Source organism: Ostrea edulis, chromosome 4 (genome assembly GCF_947568905.1).
Source record: "Ostrea edulis chromosome 4, xbOstEdul1.1, whole genome shotgun sequence".
Classification (NCBI taxonomy): domain Eukaryota; kingdom Metazoa; phylum Mollusca; class Bivalvia; order Ostreida; family Ostreidae; genus Ostrea; species Ostrea edulis.
The window spans coordinates 34174407-34202280 of record NC_079167.1 but is presented as its reverse complement, the minus strand read 5'-3'; the positions used below and the strand labels follow the sequence as shown (position 1 = coordinate 34202280).

General features: G+C 36.1%; 2 protein-coding genes and 3 long non-coding RNA genes across 7 annotated transcripts; 3 read left to right on the top strand and 2 right to left on the bottom strand.

The window, feature by feature from the left end:
• Positions 1-573: 573 nt before the first annotated feature.
• LOC125670616 (myoglobin-like) lies at positions 574-8853 on the top strand. The gene is made up of 14 exons (XM_048905865.2): positions 574-806; positions 966-1064; positions 2324-2443; positions 3220-3338; positions 3780-3794; positions 3880-3982; positions 4092-4209; positions 4580-4631; positions 4796-4865; positions 5436-5511; positions 5741-5839; positions 5999-6092; positions 6523-6602; positions 6712-8853. The coding sequence occupies exons 1-14, from the start codon at positions 729-731 to the stop codon at positions 6768-6770; spliced, it is 1182 nt and encodes a 393-aa protein (XP_048761822.2). The 5' UTR covers positions 574-728; the 3' UTR covers positions 6771-8853.
• LOC130054079 (uncharacterized) lies at positions 8297-9303 on the bottom strand. The gene is made up of 2 exons (XR_008802346.1): positions 9183-9303; positions 8297-8962 (listed from the first exon to the last, which is right to left on the bottom strand). It is a non-coding gene; the product is annotated as an uncharacterized LOC130054079 (long non-coding RNA).
• A 363-nt stretch (positions 9304-9666) lies between these two features.
• LOC125670615 (myoglobin-like) lies at positions 9667-27486 on the top strand. 3 transcript variants are annotated; one of them, XM_048905863.2, is made up of 14 exons: positions 9667-9884; positions 9959-10057; positions 18909-19028; positions 22464-22582; positions 22674-22688; positions 22769-22871; positions 22984-23101; positions 23524-23575; positions 24306-24375; positions 25584-25659; positions 25837-25935; positions 26081-26174; positions 27030-27109; positions 27246-27486. In XM_048905863.2, the coding sequence occupies exons 1-14, from the start codon at positions 9801-9803 to the stop codon at positions 27302-27304; spliced, it is 1188 nt and encodes a 395-aa protein (XP_048761820.2). In that variant the 5' UTR covers positions 9667-9800; the 3' UTR covers positions 27305-27486. The 3 variants fall into 3 exon arrangements, with proteins under 3 accessions (XP_048761820.2, XP_048761819.2, XP_048761821.2); XM_048905862.2 differs by having other exon boundaries at positions 25837-25950; XM_048905864.2 differs by lacking the exon at positions 22674-22688 and having other exon boundaries at positions 25837-25950.
• LOC130054077 (uncharacterized) lies at positions 12118-15339 on the top strand. The gene is made up of 2 exons (XR_008802344.1): positions 12118-14716; positions 15062-15339. It is a non-coding gene; the product is annotated as an uncharacterized LOC130054077 (long non-coding RNA).
• Positions 15336-17298, bottom strand: LOC130054078 (uncharacterized). The gene is made up of 2 exons (XR_008802345.1): positions 16182-17298; positions 15336-15566 (listed from the first exon to the last, which is right to left on the bottom strand). It is a non-coding gene; the product is annotated as an uncharacterized LOC130054078 (long non-coding RNA).
• Positions 27487-27874: the final 388 nt, after the last annotated feature.

Here is a 27874-nt window from a genome sequence, read left to right as displayed (position 1 = left end):
GCAGGGCGAAAGCGCTATAGATAAAAGTTTGAGTATTGGATTTTATTTTTTGACTTTATTGAATATATATATATATATATATATATATATATATATATATATATATATATATATATATATGGAATTATTGATATAAAAATACTATACACCTTTAATCATATTTTGGATATCAATAATTTTTCAATAAGTATAAACTTAAGGAATATTTGATGTCAATTAAATTAGAATTATTTTGATATGAACTATTATTTTTGAAAAGATAAATAAGATAGAAAAACGTTCGATCACGACATTATCATTGATATCGATAAAAGAGAGATATCAATAATAGAACGGACTTCATACTATTGTCTGCACCCATTGTTCACAGCGTTCGTAATTTGTCTACCTAACAGGTGTACGTGGATTAAAATTTAAAAATGATATGTTGAAAATATCTACAAAATGCCTCTCATTCATAATGAAAACAGATAGTAAGCACAATTCATTCAAAGTCTCGTCCGCTGCAGCTGTTATCATGAATGGGTCTTTATCGTCTGTGTCTTAGTGATAAGCACGGAGTAGGTAACGACTAAACTGCAGTTTTTACGAATTAAAGGGCGTTTATGTCCTCCTTCCGGGGACCTACTTTGTCAAACGACAGAGGTCACAGTGAATGTTTTGTGTAATCGATCTGTCGGAGATTGATTTGTGCATTGAAGTTACCATGCGAGTTGTCGTCTGACGTCATGGCTAAACTAAAGGGGGTCAGTCTCAAGGACTTTGGGATTTCTAAGACGATCGGCTTCCTGCTTGACAGACCACTTGTAAGTCTGAACAGAATAAACTAAGGCTGCGCAGTCGGATCATTACTGGTGTTTTACTGTTGTGTCCAGGGATTCGTGTTTGTCCTTCTATTGTTAAAATTTGTATTCTTTATATTACTTTTATGAGATCGATTACTCTTATTCATCTAATCATTTCAGGACAAACTTCCGGAATACTTTGAGGAATGGAACGCTCTGGCGAAACAGGCACCGACGTTGGCGGTTCAGGACAAAGTTTTGCGAGAGATGGTAGATAAGGTTTGTATGGAAGGGTGCAGAGTCAAGGAGCGGGGGTGGGGGTGGGGGTGGGGGGTGTCAGAATACCCAAAATCGTAAATATCCATTCCATCTTAGTTCTAGTGCGTACTTTTGGCGAATATTCAACATAGTGTGTGTGAGAGTGGATTTAGTGAACACATCTGTGTATACATATAGATTTAGCGATATATTCTATCAACGACGGTGAGCGACTTTGATATAATACACAAATGTAATGATTGTAACCGAGCAGGAAGTTCCAGTAGAATTAAAGGCACTGACCTACTATAACAGGCAAATTATACAAAAGAAAAAGCATAAGATGGCAATTGTAAATTGTACCCACAGTAAACGTTTTAGCAGAATATTGTACTTTTGGAAGAGAAAGAATGTACATGTGTTCTGTAAATAATATATCGGTAGATAAAGAATCACTACAACTTTGACTGCAAAAAATACAATACAGTAGAAAACTTGTAATAAAAATAATTACGTATATCAGCTCTTTAGATGAAAATATGAGACACATCAAATGCAGAAATATACCATAAGATGCGAATGATGTTAGCTGATTGAAAATTATCAAAACGGACTTCTCTGACTAACGCAGGTAAAACGCGGTAGATTTTTACTTATACTAAAATGTTATTATTGGATAAAGAAATATGAAATGACCAATGAAATCAAAGAACCAATGAAATAACAGAATAAAACTTGACTCGGCTAACTCTTGAAATCTAGATGCGCAACAGCACTTTCGGTCAATCAAAATTAAAAAAGATTGTACATGTCGTCAATGAAACGATAAATGAAAAATGATAAAACGAATAAATACATACAGAAACTGACATTCATACTATCACATAATGATATATGTATTCTCTGTCGCTGACAAAGGGGCCCAGCCTACATTCACATCTTTCTGACCCCTTCGTACAAAAGTTCAGCATACGCAGTATTTAAGGTCTTGTGTATCTGTATTCCATTTCAAGACTTTCATTGAAATTCCAAACATATTGTCAATATGTTTGAAATTTGAAGGAAAGTCTAATACACATGTATTTGTATTTGGTGTCATGATTTGGATTTGTGTGACGCGATAAATTCAATAATTTCAACTGATAGACTTCGTATTAATTACATGTATATGTGAAAAAAGAATCAGTGTTAGGTATCCAGAGATTCTGAGGCGGCGATAACGGTATAGAATTACTAGAAATGTAGATGGAGTGAAAATGATCCATGTTTTCTTGTACTAGTTGCCGTTATTGGACCATGAACGTCTCACCACATACCGTGAATTACGATTGGCTCATCTCACTTTGTGCGCCATTGCCACGTGTTACATCTGGCAGGAGGGGGATAAAGGGGTGCCCAAGGTAAGGACTGAATCACCTCATCGTTATCTAGGGGTAGGGATGGGAAGGATAGCAGGTGACTTTAGATCATTACTTTTCATAATTGATGTTTTAACATATGATGTGACAATGCCCCATAGTTTAGTAAACGTTTTGATAAAATTTTGCTCGGCACTAGAAAAGCATGTTGTTCATTTCTCATCCAAAGTTGTCGGGCTCATGGCTGGGTAGAACTGATTTAGATATATGAAGTCTAACGATAAGAAATTTTAAAAATATTTAGGGATGCTTCAGTATGGCAGTGTTTCAAGGCCGCAGATCGGGACAATGACAAAGTTCCAAAGTTTTACATTATGATATTTCGAAAAATCTTTAGTATTTTAGATAACGAAAATATAATTTATCAACCTATAATTCATAAACATCCTAATCTAGTACAAGGAACATACGGGAATGAAAAAAATTATCAATGCAAACAATGAAGGTACAAGTTGTATACAATACCTAAACACATTTGTAGATTTGACTTTACTCAATGCCGCTAACTGCAAGTGTGAGAAAATTTGACATAAAAATTATATACAAGTAAAATTGTAAAATTTAATATTTAAGTATAAATATTGCAAGAGTTTTATTTATGCTAATAAAAACTTTTCAAGTTTGTAATGGACACAACGCTAGTAGTAAACGCCAAGTTAGGTTACAAGAGCAAATGTCAATAGCTGAAACCGAAGTTGAGAAATCCACAATCATTTCTCACTAAGGCGAACATTGTACTTCCTGGGCCTTTCGTTTAGGCGTTACCGAGGAATCTAGCCGTGCCGTGGTGTGGAGTGTCCAGACGCCTAGGTCTGCAGCCCGTGCTTAATCACGCCACCTTCTGTCTAGCAAACGTCAAAATCAAGGACCCCGACAGGTAAACTAGCTATCGGATTTAACCACGGGCACTGGAAGCTTATAAATGTTTATCACATTGACCAATCAGATCTTACCTTTCGATTCAGTGCGATTGAACCGGAAGTAAGACAGTCTAGCGAAATTCTTAGGCACTTGGAGGTGTAAAAACTTCTTTTTCTTCGAATGAACGGCATTGGAACGGAAAGAAACCGTACATATTTTGAACGTAAGGTATATGTGAACGATTCATCGCGTCAGGCCGTTTGAAAAACGCCCACAATAACCCAAACCCGAATTTGCCTCAAAAAGAGTGTCCTACCCTTCCTTTTTTTATACATGCACATACTATATATTTACATTAACTTCCAGTGCCCGTGGATTTAACCTCTGATTTCAAAATCTATTTCATCTTATCAAAATGTGGAGCATTTGAAAATCTGCTTCTCCCATCTTTTTTTAGGACAGTGGAGTTGTCGTAAGTATGATAGCACAATTTACACTCAGAGGTATGACAATGTATGCATGGGGATTTGCAGTAACCTTGAATGTATGCCATTTAGTAACCTAGAATGTGTGTACGAAGTAGTCCCCGGGGGAAAGCAGGCGGAGTGGTTCATCATCGTCACCGCCATGATTGAGCACAACTTTGCTCCTGCCATAACTGTACGTGATCGTGATCTAGAATAAATGTTACTCTCGGTATCTTAAATCGTTTATAAGTTGTATAATCTGCATAATTGTGGAATAATGCAATTGTTTTGCGACTTTACAGCACATTATGGAAGCCATTTCCGCCGCCGACAGAAATGACGTCACATGTTACAAGAGTTCTTTGGCAGGAATCGGCGATGTGATGATCAATATAAAGAATACATTCTCTAGGATGCACGGTAAATGTGTGTGTGTGTGTGTGTGTGTGTGTGTGTTTTGGCAGAAATACATCGTACCTTTCATCTTAACATAGATGTCAATTTAAAGAGTGTATTGAAATTAAGTGGCATGCGTTATCATAATTAAAATCTTTTACGGGAAATACCATTGAATTTTTTTAGCCCAATGTAAGAGTTCATGTACACGAACAATATAATTCTCTGCATTTGGTATTGAACAAATCTTTGCTTAATGCATGCTATTAACAATCTTGTAATGATAAACATTGGAGATGTCAGTACGTATATTTGATGCTATTCCAAAGGTCTGTAAACCAAATTCATAGTTATTCAGTTGTGGCTTTGAGAATGTATGTGCAAATTATTTCAGATGAATTAGATGCAGATGTATTTTACAACACCTTGCGCCCATATCTTAACGGGTTAGTCCTCTCTTGATTCTAGTTTTGTTGTTTCTGAATTTTTAATATAATGCTATGCAATAAGATTTGAATTACTGTACTTCAGAATGTTTATAACTTACTATATAGGACAAAAAAAGGATTGTAATAATACTTTCTTTCAAATAGTTTTCTTAAATTGTTAGATGGGGAGGTCCTGGATCGTCTCTCCCCGATGGTCTGATCTATGAGGGAGTGTGGAAGGAGCCCCAAAAGGTACGTACTTACTCCCAAGACACAAACATTGGAGGGCTGCACGTATCGCGAGAGGAAAAACTATCATGATGTATCATGACATTTCAGAAAAAGTATCACGATGTATCATGATATAAAGAGTTATTACATTGACAGGCTTCTCCACATTTATGTTTTGATTTTAAGAAAGGAAAACATAGTTTTTATTGTTTCTTTTTCAGCAAATCTTATTAATATAGTGTTAATTAAATAACATTTTATCTACAAATATAAAAGTAAAATCAAGATGAATATTTTGCATTTAATTTCTAAAACAATATAGGTGAACTTTTGGATTATTAACGATCTCTAACCGTTCAGATGAGGATTTATCAACACCAGACATGTGATAATCGCGAGGATAATGACCGAAGTGAATTACTTCCCTTGAATCGTTTGACTTGCACAACGGAACGCGTTTATAAAATGGCTTTGATAGGAGTTTAATATCTAGATAAATGACGAGATTTTGTATTTTTTGTTACAAAACGTGTGTGCTGGCAGCCATTGAAAAATGAAACACTGGTATCTCTGTCACTTTTCCCTTTCTAGATGATAGGGGGAAGTGCTGCCCAGAGCAGTTCAATGCAGCTGATTGACGCGGCTCTGGGAGTCGAGCACGAGAAAGGTAGACCACAAATTAAAACACTTTCTGTTAAAAAATACATTGGTGTTTGTTTGGTTTGTAAATTAGTTCCAAACATACGCTTTTATATCAGTTCACTGCATAAAATTGTATATAAAATTCACTTTACATAAAGTATGTAAAATTCACTATCAAAAAGTATATAAAATTCACTGTATAAATATCGTATTGTATTTTTGACTATGGCTTAAAACTGTTATTTTAACTACAGATATTGCGGATTTCTTACACAAAATGCTAACCTACATGCCGCCGAAACATGGCCAATTTATAAAGTTGATCTCCAGGGAAAGCAATCTCAGACAGTATGGTAAAAGAACAGCTGTATGATCTAATGTTCTCCGTCTGTAATGTACAAGTTGTGTTTGGTGTATATCCAGGCGTTTCTATCTCCTCTTGCTTCCATGCTAGATCTTGAAACATCACTGAAGATGATTGATATACATATTTCTCTTTATCATATTATCAGCTCTTGATCATGGTGGTGACGTCAAACGCTCTTTCAACGAATCTGTGCAGGCTGTTATTGACTTCCGGTCCTACCATATACAAATCGTCACCAAGTGAGTATACATAGGTCATAGATTCCCGGTCTTACCTTAATCGTCTCCAAGTAAGTATAGGCCATTGATTTGCGGTCCTTCCATATACTGATCGTCTTTAAATAAGCACAACACGTCAACTTCCGGTGTTACCATGCACATGACACGTGATGTACAATCACCAAGTTGGTATATTCATATAACATGGACTTCTGGTTTCGGCATAAAAAATCGGTATTATGCAAAGCTACATACCATTTAGTTGCATGTCATTACTGCAATTAACTATGAAAAAGGGAAGTACGGTTTGAAGTCATATTAGGTCAATGTGTTGAGGAAATATGAGTGCTATTGCGCATGTGTATTGTCTCAGATAAAAAAATCGTCAATGAGAGATTAGTTCTAATGTTTTCATTTGATTAACGATTACTCAAGAGTATATATATTTTAGGTACATCATAATTGCGTCCAGCAAGGAGACGAGGAGCCGAGACTACGAATCCGTGTCCTCGAAAGGCACTGGGGGTTCCAGTGAGTCTAGTATTGCTATCGTATAGAAAATTGTTTTATGTGTTCACTATCTTCCTCAGCGTATTCAACAAGACAGTCACTTCATCACCAGTTCCTTATTGTGTTTCAGGTCTGATCCCTTTCCTGAAGAGTATACGCGACACAACAGCTCAAGCCATCATAAACTGACTGTCTACTATTGAACATGCAGATTCACTAAATGATCAATTCCATATGCGAATTTGCTCTATGGCAAACATCGATTGATACAATCGTCTAATTGCTACATACTAAATACTAGTTGTTAATTGTTATTTACAAATGCTGGTTGCTAAATGCTATTTGATCATCGTTTACCGATAGATTTGCAGTTGCTTAATGCAGTTGTGGATTTTTTCCCCACAAAATCCATCGTCAACTTCCTATATTTGTGTAGCAATATTCCATTATAACCTGCATGGTGTTTATGTCTCTTAACTGATTCGATACGCTAGAGCTTCTGCTTATGGTCAGTTTTTAAATCGATGCAAGCTACTGACAAACAAGTTGATGGTACAGGGGTTTCCACAGTCTCGATTGAAGTCAGCATTTCGCAAATTCTATGGTCGTTATAACGATCTAGTTTATCAATAACAACCTATCATTGAGTCAAATGCTGTTTGATGTGTTTTATACCGATTGTTAGGCCGTTCTTGGCACACTGATTTTGACTATGGATAACTCCGTGTATCTGATCAGGATATAAGGCTTACGGCGGGTGTGACCGGTCGACAGGGGATGTTTACTCCTCCTAGGCACCTGATCTCACTTCTGGTGTGTCCAGGGGTCCGTGTTTGCCCAACGATCTATTTTGTATTGCTTGTAGGTGTTGTGAGATTGATCACTGTTCGTTATCCTCACTTTTCATTTACAAGGCATTACTGGCATATATATGAAAACTCTATGTTTGGCACCCAAAATGGCTGAATATTTTTGGCTAATACTTGACTTTTACATGTGCCTCATCCTGGGTCCTCCACTGTAATGCCAAGTTGACAAAATGAATTTAAGCAAAGACTGTAATTTATACCTACCGGTACATCTGAAGTATTTCTTTATCAGAGATAATGGTTACGCCACAATATATGATGCACAAAGTAGTAAAAGAGTTTGCCTTTCCCTATGTTTTCATCCGTACTCCTGCATTCTGACCCACATCTGGATTTTCCATATCGACACTAGAATTCCTAGCAATGGCATTATAATATAATTAAAACAATTTGAATAGTAGTTCGCCACAGTCACAGCTCTTTAGTATATTATATATACATGTTATATAGAATACAAAATTAGTAGTAGAGCAAAGACGGATCCCTGGATATACCAGAAGTGGGATCAGGTGCGCCCGGGAGAAGTAAGCATCCACTGAATACCGATCACGCCCTCCTTGAACCCTATATCTCGATCAGGGAAACAGTAATCCGTAGTCAAAATGAGAATGTAAAAAACCACCTAACAATCTGCATTTGACCCAATGAATGGTTAGATTATTATAATGACCATACAATTTGCGCAGTTCTGATTTTATACAAGACTGTTTAAACCCTTGTAACATCAACTTATTTGTCATGCCTCAATTTAAAAATTGATCATACGCAGAACATCCTTGCGTATCAAATCAACCGAGAGGCATAAACACCACATGAAGGTAATAAAGGAATATTGCTATATAAATATGGGAAGTTGACGACGGAAAACCTGAAGTCATTGCCTTTTATCATTAAGATGTTAGTTTGCCGTTAACATCTATGTAATATATAATGTATTTATTACATGAATTTTAGTTATGAATCTCTATTATAAGTATACATATCTGCTGACTGTGAATGAATGGCAATTAATAGCAATCTGAAATCGGCAAGAAGCAGTTAACCTTATCATTTGGCCATCGAAATTAAGCCATGGACATTTATCAATTAGCATTTGGCAATTAGCATTTAGGAACTAATGAAGAGCAAATGACATTTTGGACTTAACAATCGCCTTTTAGTAACTAGAATGTTGGTTCAGGATTCCCAAAGTTTTACACACGGCATTCTTGTTTCACAGCCCTCCAAACTATCATCGCGCCAGAGATTTTATATGTTTGCATTGATACTTTTTCATGCAACTTTTCTATATATGTTGTTACTGTATATTTTATTACGTATTATTTAATGTTTTCTACTGTTAACAGTGAAATTTGATAACAATGTACACTGAATGAGAATGAATAAAATGGATGAAATCTACAGTGTTGGCTTTTCCGAACCTTTGCTTTTTCAAACTCTTTTGTTGGCTTTTCCATCTCTGATCTTGGCTTTCCCAACTAAGTCAGCAAAGAAGATGGGCGAAGAAATTTCCTATTCATCGAAATACATATTATTAACATATTTTCTATTCATCGAAATACATATTATAAACATATTTTCAATGACATATTTTTTTCTTGTGATAAACTGATATTTGACATTTTTAGTGTTTGACAATAAAAATATATTTCAAAAAGTCAGTGACAAAATAGAATATGTTAGTCACCAAAATTATGAACATAAGAGATATTAGATGTATCGAACCCATTACCCAAGATAATCTACTTATCAATGTGTCCCGCATTCATTCCCCATTTCCTCCAGTTGAAGATACTGCAATATAAGTTACATACAATTACATGTACATCAAATAACATTTTGAACAGACATATACAAACAAAATGAAAATATAAAAATAAACATATATATACAATACCCTTAAAGTATATGTTGGATAGGGGCAAATAACGGTATGATGTGCCTGACAGCTGGGGACGCTATACCTGTAGCTGATATATACCGTCCTAAATGTAATAACGGTATGGTGTGTCTGACAGCTGGGGACGCTATACCTGTAGCTGATATATACCGTCCTAAATGTAAGGAACTTCGAATATTTAAAAAAACTCAGAAAACCACGCTATTATTTTTATAATTTATTTTACATTTTCCATTAATGATCCATCTTTTTAGAATGACGTCATTTTCGTCTTTCCTATCCACTCACTCACAAGTACAATAGATAAAAACAAATACACACCATCTTACCCTAATACGCTTCCGTAATTTCTTGTCCATGCATGACAATGAATTTTTAATATTTTTTACTTTGAACACACGTCGGCGTTTCTTTTAGATTGTGAAACTACTTTTTTGTGGATTGATTGAGATGTCCATGGCTAAACTGGAGGGAATCAGTCTCACGGACTTTGGGATATCGAAGACGATCGGCTTCCTGCTGGACAGACCACTTGTAAGTCTTCAGAGAATAAGGTGTAACGGAACGTGCTCCGGATAATTAAAACAAATCTCTGTTCAACATTTTAGAAAAAGCTTCCGGAATATTTTGAAGAATGGAACGCTCTGGCAAAAGAGGCGCCAAAATTAGCAAGTCAGGACAAGAAATTGAGAGATAAAGTACAAAGGGTACGTACACGTAGGTCTTATTTAGATGTAGAACACACAGTTGAGGGGCGGGCGTGTGGATAAAGGGGTGGATTCTACGGTGGTATACATGTGTCTAGGACATGCAAATATTTTTTCCTTCGTATAGATGTTTTGCACACTCGGTGCCGCCATATTTAATTACCTAATTATATATTCGTGTCAAAGGTCATAGGGGAAAAAACGACGTAATCATGGACGCAGCCTTTTGACAAATCAACGATGTGTTGCTGTTTTCCCCAAAGTTTATAATGATTTATCCCTTATATTATGATACAATTTGTTTACATAGTAGGTAAAGAGGACCAAAAGTTTACTTTAGCATATCTTTTATGGAAAATGTAAAATTTCGATAATACCCCTTTACCGACTACTGGACCCATTGTATTGTGATGTTTTTAGGGGGAGGGGGTATTTAATTATTATTAATGGTAATTTTACAAAGAGAATTATATATAATGCATTACAACAAATCACGGCAGTATTATCCAGGCACGTCGTAGCATCCCTTTTCAAGGGGGGGGGGGGGGGATTACAAAATATAAATATTGACAACTACTGCGATCTATACAGATAATATTTTTCAAAAGAAAATTTCATAAAAAAGGGGGCGAGATTATACGCACGACGACCGACGACAAATTTTGAAAAACACTTGTAGTCTACATAGTTAGTGAAAGTCAGGAATAATTCAGGGCTTTTCCAACCCCCTTCTCTCCCTACACTCGTCAAATACACCCCCATCTCCTTACAATAATACAAACCCTCCTTTCTTAGAATCGTCTATTACCCCCCCCCCTCCTTTTCCTTACACTCGTCTTATACACCCCTTTCTCTTATAAACTCGTCAAATACACCCCCATCTCCTTACAATAATACAAACCCCCCTTTCTTAGAATCGTCTATTAACCCCCCCCCCTCCTTTTCCTTACACTCGTCTTATACACCCCTTTCTCTTATACACTCGTAAAGAGAAGGCGGTGGTTTACATCAGACTGCTGAAAATGGATTGACTAACAGTTGGGTATTGGGTGGTGACCTACCACCTAAATTGCCTAGTTTATAATTAGTATCCTTATTATTTGCAATAAAGTGTCTAGCTTTAATATATAGGCCTACATATGTTATTACATAGAGAAGTGAACTTTGAACTGATCATTTGTCAAAGTTAGAGATAAATTAAATAATTGTGTAGACATCTCGTTTGATTTTTTTTAAATTGTCAGAAGCTTATAAGATTTAAAATCATACAAATTAAATATATCTCTAACTCTGTCTCACGGGCAAGTAGAAGAAATTTATAATTAGGAAAAGAATATCGTACGGCCGGATAGGAGCTCTAATTATAATTATTGGCACGACAGTCATGCTAATAGACACTTAAAAAACTCTTAAAACTTACTTCAATCCAAATTTCAAAATCCTTAATTGTGTGAGGGGTGACTTAATTCATAGATTCAAACTTAATTACTACTCAGTACTGCATACCACATAAGAGAGAGAGAGAAAAGGGGGGGGGGGGTAAGCTGATAAATCTTAAAAATCAAACGACTTTGTCATTTTAAAACAAAAAAGACACATTGTCAATAAAATTATTGAACTGTTATCACTTCTCTATGCAGTGTACTACTTCACTGGGTTAATTTTAGAGAGCTATTTAATTCGATAGAAAACATCGCAAGTGAAAGTAGCGAGCGCGAGCAGACATAAACAACCTATACTTCACCAGCTCAAATTAAACAAATGTGAAAGAAACATTCTAATCTGCAACTCTTAGTGGTAACTTTAAATTGTATTTTTTACGAATGTTATATCTTTATCATCTTACATGCTTAAACAAACTATGTCTCACCAGTAAAATGTTGGTGAGCAGCCGTCGTCGTTCGCTGTTTCACATTGACAAAGGACCCGGATGTAAGGTTTTTTTCCCCTATGACCTTTTGACCTAGCATGACGTTAGAGTGTGCAAAACATCTCAATCGGATCACGCGCTCGTCAGTTTCCGTAACCGGTAAGAAGACTCGGACGTGGATCGGCGCAAGAATTGCATCAAATCGATGCATTTCTTCGCCGGAAGCGCGCCCGTGGATGAGTGTTAAAAGGCCAGAACCGAATCCCTGAATAATATGTTATTTATATTTTCACCACAGATTCAGTTTTGGTATCATTAACGTCTTATTCACTCTAATACATAACATGTAAGTGGAAATTGATAGTGGTACAATACCTTAAATGTGTATAATATCTTAGATGCATTTTAAAGTTCACGTTTCATAGTGTAACGTACGACTGTGACGTCAAAGTTACGTTTATGTATACGTAGCAACCAACTCTGATGGCGTCGATCCACATACGAGGTTCATTTGCGGTTACGGAAATAGCCTAGTAGTCACGATTGCAAAACATCTATGTAGTCTGGTCCTCCTTCCCACAATACGCAAGATCGTAAATACCGAGTTAGCGGAACTCTCTTGCAAAGAAGTCCGGAAAAACGTGTCGATCTTGGGCATTTTTTGTTTATTCAAACATGGCATCGGAAGACGATTTAACCTGTGCTTTCCACAATTAAAAGTATTTTAAATGAAAGGTGTGTAAAAACGTCTGGATACAGGAAAAATGAACTCCTGAATTTAGCTCGTGAAGCTATATATTTTGACGCAAGCTTTTATCAGCTTTGGGAATTTCCTGGCTGACAGCAGTGGGGAAAAATCCACCACATTTCCATTAAAATCTATCATTTGTGGATATTTCTGGGTATTATGTTTCTTTCTTGAATCATTACTACAGTCTACTGCAATGCAATGATAGTGCACCATTGTTAAAATCAGGTGACTCGATCACGACAAAAGTTGCAGATGTTATTTACCAACATGCCCAAATTCTCGCATACTCTGGGTCTCGCGAGACTTTGAAAGGGGGAAGTAAAATTTAAAACCAAGACGGAAAAAGTAGTCGCAATCTTGCTGCGCGAACGGAATTGTGGGAAGGGGAACCAGACTAAACATCTATGTTGGAAAAATTTATGTCGTTCGAACGAGATATTATATCATTCGCACGAATTATTATCTCGTTCGCACGACATAATATCTCGTTCGAACGATTTATTATCTCGTTCGCACGACATAATATCTCGTTCGCACGACATCATATCTCGGTCGCACGACTTATTATGTTGTTCGCACGAGATAGGTTTTTGTATTTTTTTATTTTTTTTTACTTTACACTTACTATATAATTAACTGACCAAAGTCTATGGTATTCAGAAGTTGACTTCAGTATTTAATATGGATGAGGGAAAGTTGGAAATTTTAATAGCACTCTTTGTGTAAATGGAATTAACTAGTTATTTCTTCGAAAAACAAAAGGACCGTTGCAAAATAAAAGAAATGAACTACATGGACACATTAAAATATCTATCAAAATACGTTCTTTGATTTCTTTGAGCGAGGGTGGTGGCGTCAAAGTTAAAAAAAACAACAAACAAATGTCATGAGAGTGTAAATTCTGTAACTTGAATTATCCTTAAAATTATTCATTCTCTGCATAAAAGATGTGCATGAATTCACTTGCACTTTCGTGGTGAACATCATGATTGACCAATTGATTGGTTATAGTTTATGTCCCTTATAAGATTATTTCACACAAAACAACATATTTTCTGCATTTCATACATGTATTTTAGAAGCCAACAAAACAGGAATATACACCTTGGTAACTAATTTAAAATGAGTCTCGCTTGGGTTTTTGCACCCCTCACTCATGGTTAAATTTAATCTTGTTTGAATATGAAATTATTCACCCCCCCCTGCAATTGCAATGTTGGTAGAGGCATTGGGTATTGAAGACTTTAAACCAATGATACATGATAACATAAAAATATATCAGTCATCCAGAAAGCATATAGCACCTACTGCAAAACATATGTAAATATTTAATTCTTAACACAATTATAGAAATTTGAATGTTGCTATAGCTGTTAATGAATTAAAACCCTCAGAAAGGAAATTATGTCGTTCGCACGAGATAATAAGTCGTGCGAACGAGAAAATAAGTCGTGCGAACAAGATAATTATCTCGTGCTAATGAGATATTATGTCGTGCGAACGAGATAATAAGTCGTTCGAACGAGATATTATCTCGTGCGAACGAGATAATAAGTCGTGCGAACGAGATAATAAGTCGTTCGAACGAGATAATATATCATGCGAACGGGATAATAAGTCGTGCAAACGAGATAATATTTTTCAACATAAGAAGGAAAAAATATTTGCATGTTCTAAATATACCACCGTAGAATTCTTTTACCCTGTCGATAATCAAATAATGTTGGCGTCAAACTGTCCTGAAATGTTCACCAATGAGGAACCGGAGTCGGTTATCTTATCTTGTATTGATAGAGAGCGCCACAGGCAAATCCGGCCCTGAACAAAAAAAAAAAAAAAAAAAAAAAAAAGAAGAAGATAAATGTTGAGAAGATGGGTTATCAGCAACCATTCTCGAATGCGATTTTGGAAAACACAAACACTACCTTTTACTTACGATGGCATCCAGTTGTGGTCATATGACAATACCTGAACTTAGGAAAGAGTTAGAAAAGTTTGGAGCAAAGAAATTGGGAAGAAAGTGATAACTTGTAAGAAGGTAAATAAACATTCAATGTTTTTATGTTCATCCAAGTAAAATATGATTAACGCAGTAAATAACTATCAATGGTGTTTAGATATTATCTAAATATATTATAACAACGTATAATGAAACTAGGTGTTATCAGAAAGGAATTCTTGTAAAAGTTTGCAGATTTACCGAGCTAAACTAAACTTGAATTTCCTCGGCAATTCCAACATCGTTGCTATATTGCTTCATGTCTGCAGCAAAATAGAAACGCATTTTTATATTGAATAAAACGATACAGTGTTATAATCATTTGATTATTGCCACTATGTTTTACATTATAATGATCACCTGATAAGTGTTATTTGATTACAGACTTAATTGAAGCATATAGAAGAAATGAACATCGTGCAAGGACCGATATTTCTGGACCTGAATTTATTATGATGTCACCCGATCCACAACTCTACAGGGACCTTCATTGTGATAAGAGCTTTTCAAATTAAAAGGAATGACACATTTATTGACGAGATGAAGAGAAATTTTAATGAATTTTATGAAAGATATTTTAAGTCTGCTCTGTTAGAGAAAACGTTTTTCAAGACATACGATGGTAAATGTACATGGAATAAATGTTTAAAAAATTAAATAAAGGTTTATTCTTTAATCACATCAATTTTTAATGGTGAATTATGCATAAGACGGCACTATGCAATTCTTAAAACAGACATAAATAATTTTACAGGAAAGTTTTGTTTCAGAGCTATTCATAGGTTCTGTCAGTATTTTGAAAGTTTTGGCAAGTCCAATAATTCTTTCAATGTGTACACGTTTGCTGGATATCTTTCTGTCCTCTATCACAGTAGCACAGGAGTCATTCCTAAAAATTGAATGAATTGTATCAATGATGCTTTGAATCAATTACTGAATTAGTAAGGGTTATACATACATGTACTAAAATATGTTTTAGAACTTGCAGTATAATTTATCAAAGAGTAGCAAATAATATAACTACAAACATCTGCATCATTATGAACTTAATATATATATACAAAAGGATCGCATTTGTTTTTTGATTTAACTGAAACCTGTAAAATTTGTAAACAATGTTTTAAGTAGACATCAATGTCAAAACATAGAATCCCATGCTAGCAGGTATGCATAAATTATCAACAGGGTGGATACTTTTGGACATATTTTGTGATTATATAGTAGTTATGAAATTGATCACTGTTCTTTATCTTCACTTTTTCATTATGGTGTTAAGAGATAATGGGTAGTAATAAATGACCAGTAATTACAAGTGTCAGTGAGGATTCCTCGTGTGAGAGTGTTTGTAACCTTATCAGATTATTTTGCATGTGTTGTAAATTGCCGATCCCATTAGCGGGTTTTTCTCAGTAAATGCGATATAAGTACTACACAAAATACTATATATCAACATTACTTTGTACATGTATATTATAAACAAAAATTCAAAATAAGCAATAGTTACCATGTTCAGTTTCAGTCAAATAGTCGTCCGATATAAAATGCGCTCTGCAAACAACAGGAAAAGTTGACGGAGTACAGCTTTGAAAACGAGTTTCACCACGTTTAATTGCGTGAATCCAGGCTTTTCTTCTTAACGAGTCTGATGGAAATACATGATGACCACCCCTATTACAACAATACGGCACACAACAGCAAGTTCCGGACATGTTTCAAAAGGATGTGTTTGACAGCAGATTGTTTACGTTTTTCTTCGATCGGTAACTACAGATAAAGCGCGAGGGTATTCCGATTCAGGGCCGAGTTTGTCTGTGGCGCCCCCTAATGAAAAGATAACCGGAGCCGGTTCCTCATTCGGAGGGTTCAGCGAAGGGGTAACCTCTATAGTATTTTTACGTCTTACGTTTAACATGGCCATGGAACGAACGGGGCTCGATCGAGTTCACGACCTCCGATCACAAAGCATAAGCTCTACCACTGAGCAACCAAAAAAATCAATTAAAATTTCAAACAAGAGGCCCATCGGCCACATCGTTCACCTGAGTCACCTTCAACCATATTTAAAGATTTTCCCTATATATTCCCCTGTAAAATTTTGATTCCCTATTGTGACCCCAACCTACCACGGGGGTCACGGTTTTGAAAAAAAAACCCACTTGAATCTGCACTATGTGAGTACGCTGCCATGCAAATATAAACTTCTCTGGTCCAAAGGTTCTTCAGAAGAATGTTTTAAAGATTTTCCTATATATTCGCTTGTAAAACTTCTTATTGTGGCCTAACCCTAACCTTACCGCCGAAGATCATGATTGTTACAAACGTAAATTTGCACTATGTCAGAAAGCTTCCATGTAAATTTGAACTTTTCTGGCCCAGTGGTTCTTCAGAAGATATTTAAATGACCACATTCTATTTTGCATTTTTATGATTATCTCCCTTTTGAAGTGGGTACAGTTTTTCATTTGAACTAACTTAAATCCCCTTTACCCAAAGAGAATTTGTACCAAGTTTGATTAAAATTGGACTGCTGGTTCTGGAGAAGAATTTTAGAATTTGTCAGTGTATTTTCGCTATTTCCTCCTCTTGGAGAAGGGCGTTGTCCCTCATTTTAACAAACTTGAATTCCCTTTACCCAAGAATGATTTGTGCCAAGTTTGGTTGAAATTGGCCATTTGCCTCTGAAGAAGAAGATGAAAATGTGAAAAGTTTACGACGACAACGACGACGCCAACGACAGACAACGGAAAGTTTTGATCAGAAAAGCTCACTTGAACATTCGGCTCAGGTGAGCTAAGACAAAAGTTACAATTCAATCTATGAAAACAATCTATACATCATCAAAATGTTATAAAGTGTCTAGCTCTTATACTAACATATTAATCACAACCCTTTGTTTTATCATCACTGCTTTGTTAAAACAAACACTTGGTCATTCTGTCCTGTGATGATACAGCATTTGAGGTAGATATTTTGAAATCTGCCTCCCCCTTCTGGTTTTCAGTGCTCCCTGTTCTGTCGTGATATTCACCTTTACAACGTCCCTAGGAGGACATTCCGGTTCTCTCCCCCCCTCCCTGTCCATTAGATTGCTGTGGTTGTCCCAATACTTTTTGCATTCTTAAAATAATAAATTGCATGTATTTGGTAACTGTGTGTAATGTAACTGAAATTTCTAGGAACTTTACAGTGAGAAAGTTTTCAATTGACATCACGGAAATTGAAATTTATGAGGGAATTTGGGAAATAAGGAAACAATTTCCATAACTATAGTTTTAAAAAAGAATATATATATATATATATATATATATATATATATATATATATATTCCTTACAATTTATTGAAGTGGAACCATGAAAAGAGAAAGAAAACAAGGGGTTAAAGTTCATGTTATTGAGCTGCAGTGTGTTAAACATAACTATTTAGTACTATTTGCAGAGACCGTTTGGTGTCAACACAACATAAGCAACACAAACAAACCATTTCATTACAGTAATGTATACTCATGCCCTCTAACAATATTCAGACATGAAACAAATTAATGAAAATAGATAATGACCTTTTTGCACTTGAAATACGGAAAAATCTATCATACAGAAATTGAGAATTTAAGATAATACACCAAAGGTATCAGTTTTTTTAAAGATTACACATACATATGTAAGTTGGAATGTCTAAATATTGAAAATAAACCTTTAAAAAGGGGGTGGGGGTTGTAGATCAAAGTTTTAATTAGTGGACAGGAAACCAAATTTTCAAAGAAAATTTTGTAATTTAGTGTAGAGGTTCTTGAGAATTGGTGTTCTGTTTGGGAAAGTATATGAATCAAACCAATGAATTTACAACATTTAAAGTAGTTCCAAGTCTCTACTATTTGTATCTATGTCTAGGGGTTTAGATATTTACAATATCTTAGATGAGATCAATTTGATTAATCAATCCTTCTGCAATAAGATATAGTCCTTTCCAAACTCTTTTAGAATTTGAATTGACATAAAAGTATTCATATGTATAAATGAGTGATATATGTATAATATAACTGTGCTCCAATGAATTAAGTATTGAACCAGCACCTACACAAATATAGCATCCTGCGCGGTTGAGCTCAAAAGCTGAGGAGATAAATTCCTTAACTAAGTGATTTCTGATATTTTTGCATGCACTGGTTTAATTTCAGAGATAATAAGTTTGAAGTAATCACCTTATAAACGATCCATGTTTCCTTTCATTAGTTGCCGTTATTGGACCATGAACGTCTCACCACATACCGTGAATTACGATTGGCTCATCTCACTTTGTGCGCCATTGCCACGTGTTACATCTGGCAGGAGGGGGATAAAGGGGTGCCCAAGGTAAGGACCGAATCATAAAACTACAAACAAATAGGAGTGGACAGGAATCACCATGTCTGTCTTTGTCTTAACATTCCACGAAAAAGTGAAGATAACGAACAGTAATCAATATCATCAGCGATAAATTTCGTTTGAGTTACATCCAGGGCATGATATTTTGTCGATTTTGTTTCTATTCACACCGAGGATTCGATAATTACGACGAATGGTTTAGTAGTTTAGATATTTCAGTAGTAATGTCTTACTGGCCGTCTACAGGAATATATCGGATTGCTGTCGACGGGCTTGATTTCTGTAGACAGTCAGCATCAATTCCGTCAGGTAAATTTATATATATAGTCACTTCGTTGATACTAAATGCTACCAAAGGTAAAAATTATACCTGTGATATTAGTACAATTTGGTATAAACATTACTTTCCCTAAAACTGTCAGATCTGATAATAAGAGTGATCAATCTCATGAATCCTATAAAAGATACAAAATTAGTGCAGTGGGGCAAACACAGGCGGCTGGAAAGACCAGAGGTGGAATCATGTGCATAGGAGGAGTAAGCATCTGTTGACCGGTCACACCCGTCGTGAGCCCTATATCAGGATAAGGTAAGCGGGGTAATCCGAGGTCAAGAACGGCCTAACAATCGATATGAAAAACGTCGGACAGAATTCCACCTCATGACATGTTGTATTTCGAAATAAGATCGTTATAGCGACCATGGAATCTGCGAAATGCTGACTTCAAACCAGACTGTTCAAACTCCTGTAGCATCACCTTCTCGATTCAAACATTGGCAATTCACAGAACAGATACATAAACACCATATATAGGTTATGATGAATAATTTCTACATAAATATGGAACTGGTCGAGGTAGAGCGTTCACTTTCTAACCGAGAGGTCGTGAGTTCGAGCCCCGCTCGTGCCATGTAAAACAAAGGTAGTGATTGCTCCTTCGCCAAACGTTCGGCGTTTAGAAGTTTTTGCGTATGACCGTATGACCTTAAAAACGGAGGTTCCGTGTCGCGGAAGGCGTTGGCACGTTATAGAACTCTCACTGCTTCAACTGTCAGCGCTAAGCATTTGTCTATATTTGTGTTACTTCACCTACAACTGGTGACGTCTCAAAATGAGTGAAAAATTCTCAACAGGACGGAAAATAACCAACCAACCAATATAAATATAAATATGACCAAGCTGTAATCATCCCATCTGTCATAAAGTTGAGTTGTTATAATTAGTTTGCCGTTAACATCTATGTTCAGTAAAATATCAAAACACGAAACAGGTGTGGAAGACTGTGGTGGTTGGTTGTTTGGTTGTTTTACGTCTCCTTGAGAATTTTTCACTTATATTAAGACGTCACTAACTGTTTATTATTTCGATTTCACTGGGATATATTGACTTAACATAATGATTGATTGATTGATGTTTTCCGCCACACTCAACAATTTTTCAGTTATATGGTGGCGTCCAGTTTTTATTGGTGGAAGAGAGAACCCAGATACAATGTACATGGGAAGAGACCACCGACCTTCTGCAAGTAAACTGGGTAGCTCCGAAGTATGTAAATGAGTCTACGTCTTCTGTATGTTTTAAACACTCACCTAAATAAGCACGTAGTGTTTAAATTTACATGTATTTACATATAATTCGTGATCGGTCATATATTATCGAGTAGCAATTATTCCCGGAATACGTTTACTCTTAACAATTTGTGATTTAGTATTTTTGTTTATCAAACTGGCAGAGGAAATAAATAACGTGGTGATCGAACGATCCCGAGTCAGTTACACATCCGGGAATAACGGTGTTACCAGACTAACGATGTTATTAGAACTGTTATTAATGATCAGAACCACTAACGGTGTTACCAGAACTGTTATTAATGGTCAGAACCACTAACGGTGTTACCAGAACTGTTATTAATGGTCAGAACCACTAACAGTGTTACCAGAACTGTTATTAATGATCAAAACCACTAACGGTGTTACCAGAACTGTTATTAATGATCAGAACCACTAACGGTGTTACCAGAACTGTTATTAATGGTCAGAATCACTAACGGTGTTACCAGAACTGTTATTAATGATCAGAACCACTAACGGTGTTACCAGAACTGTTATTAATGATCAGAACCACTAGAAGATTTAAAAAAAATAATTTAATGAATAAAGTAACATGACTTACTAATCTACTAAACCTTTCTAGAGAAAAGGGTGGGATCCAATATTATAGGGTTATTGAACTTATATTGGTGAATATTGGCATGAGTTGGCTGTGAAAATTCACGAGCTTGCGAGTGCATTTTGACAGCCAACGAGTGCCAATATTCACCAATATAAGTTCAATAACCCTTTTATTATATAGCTAAAGTATTTGGTTGTTAAATTATATTCCTTTTCACTCAAAATACTCCAAAATAGACGAGAATTCATCAATATTGGCATCTAAGGTGAAGGTGTGCAATATCAGCATGCATTAATGCATGAAGCAAACTGATTTTGTGAATGAGGACATCATAATTTATGTACAGTAGAACATTTTGTTTAAATAAATGAACATGATATCAAATACCGGCTCTGTCAGATTAGGAGGACCGTCGTCTGCCATTTTGGCTTGTTTACGTTACGGTAACGTCAATATTGAACGCTCATACTCGGAATGTTTCGGGCTCACACAATTTACGAAATGCAAAGTTACTGTTTTAATCAATTCTAAGGATATTGAACGTTAACATTCTCTAGATTTTACGCAGATTTTATAATATACTATTTATTAGCTATAAAATAATATAGGGTTATTGAACTTATATTGGTGAATATTGGCACGAGTTGGCTGTGAAAATGCACGAGCTTGCGAGTGCATTTTGACAGCCAACGAGTGCCAATATTCACCCATATAAGTTCAATAACCCTTTTATTATATAGCTAAAGTATTTAGTTGTTAAATTATATCCCTTTTCACTCAAACTACTCCAAAATAGAAGAGAAGTATCTAAGGTGAAGGTGTGCAATAACAGCATGCATTTCTTAACTGTTCAATATTTAACCCGTCATTAATGCATGAAGCAAACTGATTTTGTAAATGGGGACATCATAATTTATGTACAGTAAAACATTTTGCTTAAGTAAATATCAAATACCGGCTCTGTCAAATTAGGAGGACCGTCGTCTGCCATTTTGGCTTGTTTACGTCGTTACGGTAACGTCAATATTGAACACTCATACTCGGAATGTTTCGGGCGCATACAATTTACGCAATGCAAAGTTAGCGTTCAATAAAGTCTCAGGATATTGAACGCTAACATTCTCTAGATTTTACGCAGATTTTATAATAGACTATTTATTAGCTATATAATAAATTGCAATATGTATCGCAATATGCATATGCCACCAAATATTGCAATATAATTTTTCTGGCAATATCCACCCCAATAGGTGTTGCCTAGGACTCTAGCCGTGCCGTGGTGTGGAGTGTCGAGGCGTCTGGGATTGAAGCCAGTGACATGTATCGCCGCATTCGTTCTGGCTAACTTCAAAATCAAGGACGCAAACCGGTACGTCGTGGTCTCAAATGTTTAATTCAAAACTTAGGATACCAAACTCGACTTTTCCTTGACACATATGTAGACTTTGTTCTCTTTCCAGGCCAGTGGACTTGACGTAAGTGTGATAACTCCCATATACCTCTTTGATGACATCATTGGCTTTAATGTTTTGCTATCATTTTGTGCGTTTGTTAGTAATTTAGAGTGTTTGTACGAGGTGGTTCCCGGTGGCAGACAAGCTGAGTGGTTCGCTATTGTCAGCGCAATGATAGAGTACGACTTTGCTCCCGCCATCACGGTAAATGGGAATTGTATAATTGTTGAATTCAGAATCTATATTTTTATAAAGTGTTCAATCTCTTTCCAATATTCATACCATGCGATGATGCAATATTTTTTCACGACTTTAGCACATCGTGGAAGCCATTTCCGCGGCTGACGGAAATGACGTGGTAGTTTACAAGAACTCGATGGCGGGAATCAGAGATTCGATTATCAAGATGAGGAATACTTTGAGTAGAATGCATGGTAAATACATGTGTACACCAGCATCACATTGCTTTACCTTAGAAATATACTCCATGTTAATTGACGTGTGTCGAAAGCATTGTTTGTTACTGGAGTGGGTACATATTATGTCAGAAGACCTTGTCCATAAATTCAAATTAATGTAAAATTATGAAAAGAAAATCAGTGAAAATATTTTAAACATATTGCCATACTGCTATTTACTAAAATTCTCTAGTTAGTAAGTGAAACTGTTACTCCCTTGTATAATATTCCAGCCAATCAAATTCATTGTTTGAAAACTGACACGTGCGCATTATCATCATCGGTTTCTGCGTTAGTATTGGTAAACAATGCTTATTTTCACCGAAGAATCAAATATTGGGGCGCTCCTGTCCAAGGAGTTTGTTGTAGTAATTTGGAAACTGTGTGAAATATTTCAGATGAATTGGATGCAGATGTTTTTTACAACGTCGTTCGTCCGTATTTTAACGGGTGAGTATTGTCCATGTATCTTGATTTCAGATAAATTAGACATTATTTGTTCCTCACGATACTTATACCAATAGGCTATTATATAGGCTAGGGATTCTGAAATTCCATACTCTAAAACATTAAAGGTTAAGGTATACGATACATAGTACTATAGTTTTTCACATTTTAGATAAAGATTATATATATAGAAAACGTATCATTTAATATCTGTATCTTTCGGATTACACTTTCAGTATAACGTATAATTTCTGTATCCTCTAAATCACTTTATTGTTATCTCCTTTAGAATTACTTCATTTTTCATTAAGTCATTAATGAATCAGTCATTAATGAATCAGTCTGCACTTCTCGATCAAAGCACTTCAATTTCAATTGTCTACTTTAAAAGACACAAGTTGTGAATATAACGGTTTGTATCATGGAGGATATTTTTTGTCAATTACTTTCTGCTTCCATTTTTTTTAATATCCCCCTAATACAGATTAAGAGTTCAATGATTGTACTGTATTAATACAGGCTATCTAGACATTTATTCCTTAAATGTAATATTAAGAGTTCAATGATTGTACTGTACTAATACAGACTGTCTACACATTTTTTAAGAGTTCAATGATTGTACTGTGCTCTACAGACTATCTAGACATTTAAGGAAATTTCAGAAGCTTTACACACTTTAAAAATAAATTTCACGTTAAAAATAAATCAATGAAAGCTCATGTCTAATTTTCAGATGGGGAGGGCAAGACTCTCCTCTTCCTGAGGGTCTGATTTATGAAGGAGTGTCAGAGGAGCCCCAAAAGGTAAGTCAGTCGCCAAGATACATACGGAGTACGATGCGACTGTCATCGAAATGGTATTCAACAAGGTATGAATATCTATTCTCTGAGAATTAGTAGTCAAAACATGTTTGACTAAATGATGTGTATGAAAAGAGTTTGAAAATCATCATGACGTTAGTTGTGTGCACAACCGTGTGTTTTCTAATCAAAAGTATTGAATGAAAGGTAGAGATAATCTCACAACTCCTATAAGTAATACAAAATACAAAAAGAGTTGGGCAAACACGGACCCCTGGATATACCAGAGGTGGGATCATGTGCCTAGGAGGAGTAAACATCCCCTGTCGACCGGTCACACCCGCCGTGAGCCCTATATCTTGATCAGGTAAACAAAGTTATCCGTAGTCAAAATCAGTGTGCCAAGAACGCCTATCAATCCGCATGAAACACGTCAGACAGCATTTAATCCAATGATAGGTTGTATCGGCAAACTACAAAAAACAGCGGTATCCTACTGGGTAGAACTTCCAATCTGGCAGGTCACGGGTTTTTTTTTTTATCCCTAAGTCTTGTCAGGACGTTTACATGTTAAGAGCTTTAACATAGGTAGTGACTGTTTCTTCGCGAAGCACCCGGCATTAGAGGGGGGTGTCATGAATCTTTGGAAATTGATCTTAAAATGGAGTAGGCGTTGACATGATAAAGGACCATTACTACTACGCATTGTGGCCATGTATATTAATAGATCAACTCTTGTGATGCTGATGTAATGTAGCATCTACATTACATCAGCATAATTTGTGCATGAATATATATTTCTACTGATTTTGATACCAAAATGTTCAGACTTTTAGATTGTGCACAGGGTAAACAAAACAACATCACCTATGTTGGCAATTATTTCCCATTATTTTATGTATTTGTTCAGCAGCCAGAGTAACTTTTCCCTCTATCTTCTTACTCTTTACTTCTATCTTTGGTATGGAAGCCAATCATTAGTATGAAAGTGAGTGTTTGTGTAAATGAATAGCATTGAGTCCCCATACCCGCTGGTCAGGTTGGGATGTAGGGGCAGTTGTAAAAATCCTGACTAAAACAATTGAATAAATGTGTTGAACAAAAAAAAACAAAAAAAACTCTTGTGATGCTTCACCAACAACTGATGATGTAAAAACAATGTTGAAAGGTGTGTAAAAAAAACTTCATAAAATCACAAGTTTGTATTTTAGATGATCGGAGGAAGTAACGCCCAGAGCAGTACCCTACACCTGACGGATGCGGCATTAGGAATCAAACATAATAACGGTATTTTCTACAGAACTCTTGTAAATAGAAAATTATACACCATCTACATAACTTTTGAATATGATTGTTGTTGAGAGCAGTAGGTTGTGTCTAATCAAGAACAAATGCATCAACATTTCTACTTTTCAAAGCTTGGTGAATCCTTGGTGGTGTTGTGAACTGTTTCTTGTTTTACAGATATTACGGAATATTTGCGTAAGGTGTCAACTTATATGCCACCCAAACATGTCGAGTTTACGGAGCTTATAGCGAAGGAGACCAATATTAGAACGTTCGGTAAACTATCATTCTGTAAATATATATATTAAATTTGTCAATCCATAAAAACCGTAAACTATCCGCCTTTTTTGTAAAAATCGTCTCATTACCAAGACCTTCAGTGTACATATGTATATACTTAAATGTTCTGTCATGTCACCAGCCCTAGACCGTGATGAAGAAATCTGGGACTCTTATAACAAAGCTGTGCAGGCAGTCATTGATTTCCGGTCCTATCATATTCAGATCGTAACAAAGTGAGTACAAACCATCGATTTCCGGTCCTAGCACATACATAATATGACCAAGTATAAACTATCAACTTCCGGTCTTACCATATACAAATTGTAACGGAGTCAGTACAACCCATCGACTTCCGCTGTTACCATATATACGCCAATCTCTCATACAGAGCACTGTAAGGATCGACAACTCTGTATGAGAGATTGTATATACGTAATCACCCCCCTACTGTTTACACATGCAATGACATAATAAGCTACGTTACATAGATAGATTTGCATGGTACATTGTATTGAATACTCACAAATCAGCGGTCCTTCTGGTGGAAACACACGAGTTCTACAAGGAGCTAACGTAAAATGAAGTAAAGATGCATGATCGATATTTATATACAAAATTATGTTGTTAACATAATCAATGTCATATTGAAAGAAATTGACTGTTATTTTCATATCGACTAATCGCTGTTGATCAGATTGGTACCATATAAGTTTTACATTATGACCCCTGGGTCGAGGCCTCTGCTGGTGGACTGTTAGTCCCCGAGGGTCTCTACAGTCCAGTAGCTAAGTACTTCGTTACTAGCTTGAAAATATGGATGTATATTTAATTGCTGTTATAAAATTTAGAAATTCATTTCAAAATCAAGGATTATCTCCCTCACGCATAGTTCTTATCCTTAGACGAATTTGACTCCACTTTTTTGGCACTCTGTTTTTCCCTATAATAGCTCTAAAACTTCATTGTTATTTCGGATTTCAAACATTTCGGTTCAGCATCACCGATGAGACATTATTTGTCGAAGTGCACATCTGGTGCATCAAAATTGGTACCGTAATAAGTTTTACATTGATACCATAATTCTTTAGGTACGTCATAATTGCGGCCAGCAAGGAGACGAGGAGCCGAGACTACGAATCCGTGTCATCGAAAGGCACTGGGGGTTCCAGTGAGTCCAGAATCTTTATTTATTTTCTTCCTCTATTGCTACATGTATCAATATGTACATTCTTTATCACATTCATGCAGAACAATTCACTTAGCATATATTACATGTAGGTCTGATTGTTTTTCCTGTGTTCCAGGTCTGATCCCGTTCCTGAAGAGTATACGTGACACAACAGCTCAAGCCATCATAGACTGACTGTCTACTGACCGTCTACTGACTGTCTACATTGGGAATCGTCGTCATGTCGCCATCCAAAGTTCCAATAGCTTGGAAGAATCCACGCCTCCTTCAGCTGATGTCTTAGATATTAAAGATGCTGTCAGTAATTGTACATGTTTGATATTTATTTAGTACATTTTCATACTAGATATCAACAATATGGATGATTATTCTTATGATATACAATGTTAATTCTGGAACGGTAACATTTCAAAACAAACGACCGCCGCGGTGGCCGAGAGGTTAGAGCGTTCGCCCCGCATGCGGTAGGCCGGGATTCGAATCCCGGCCGCGATAGACCCAAGTCGTTAAAACGGGTAGTGATAGTTCCATCGCCAAACGCTCTGCATCAGGTGTGATTGTCATGGGTCCTCGGAGATGACCTTAAAAACGGATGTCCCGTGTCACAGTAGGTGTGGCACGCTAAAGAACCCTCACTGCTCAATGGCCGTAAGCGCCGAGCATAAGCCTAAATTTCAAGCCCTTCACCGGTCTTGGTGACGTCTCCATATAAGTGAAAAATTCTCGAGCGAGACGTTAAGCAAG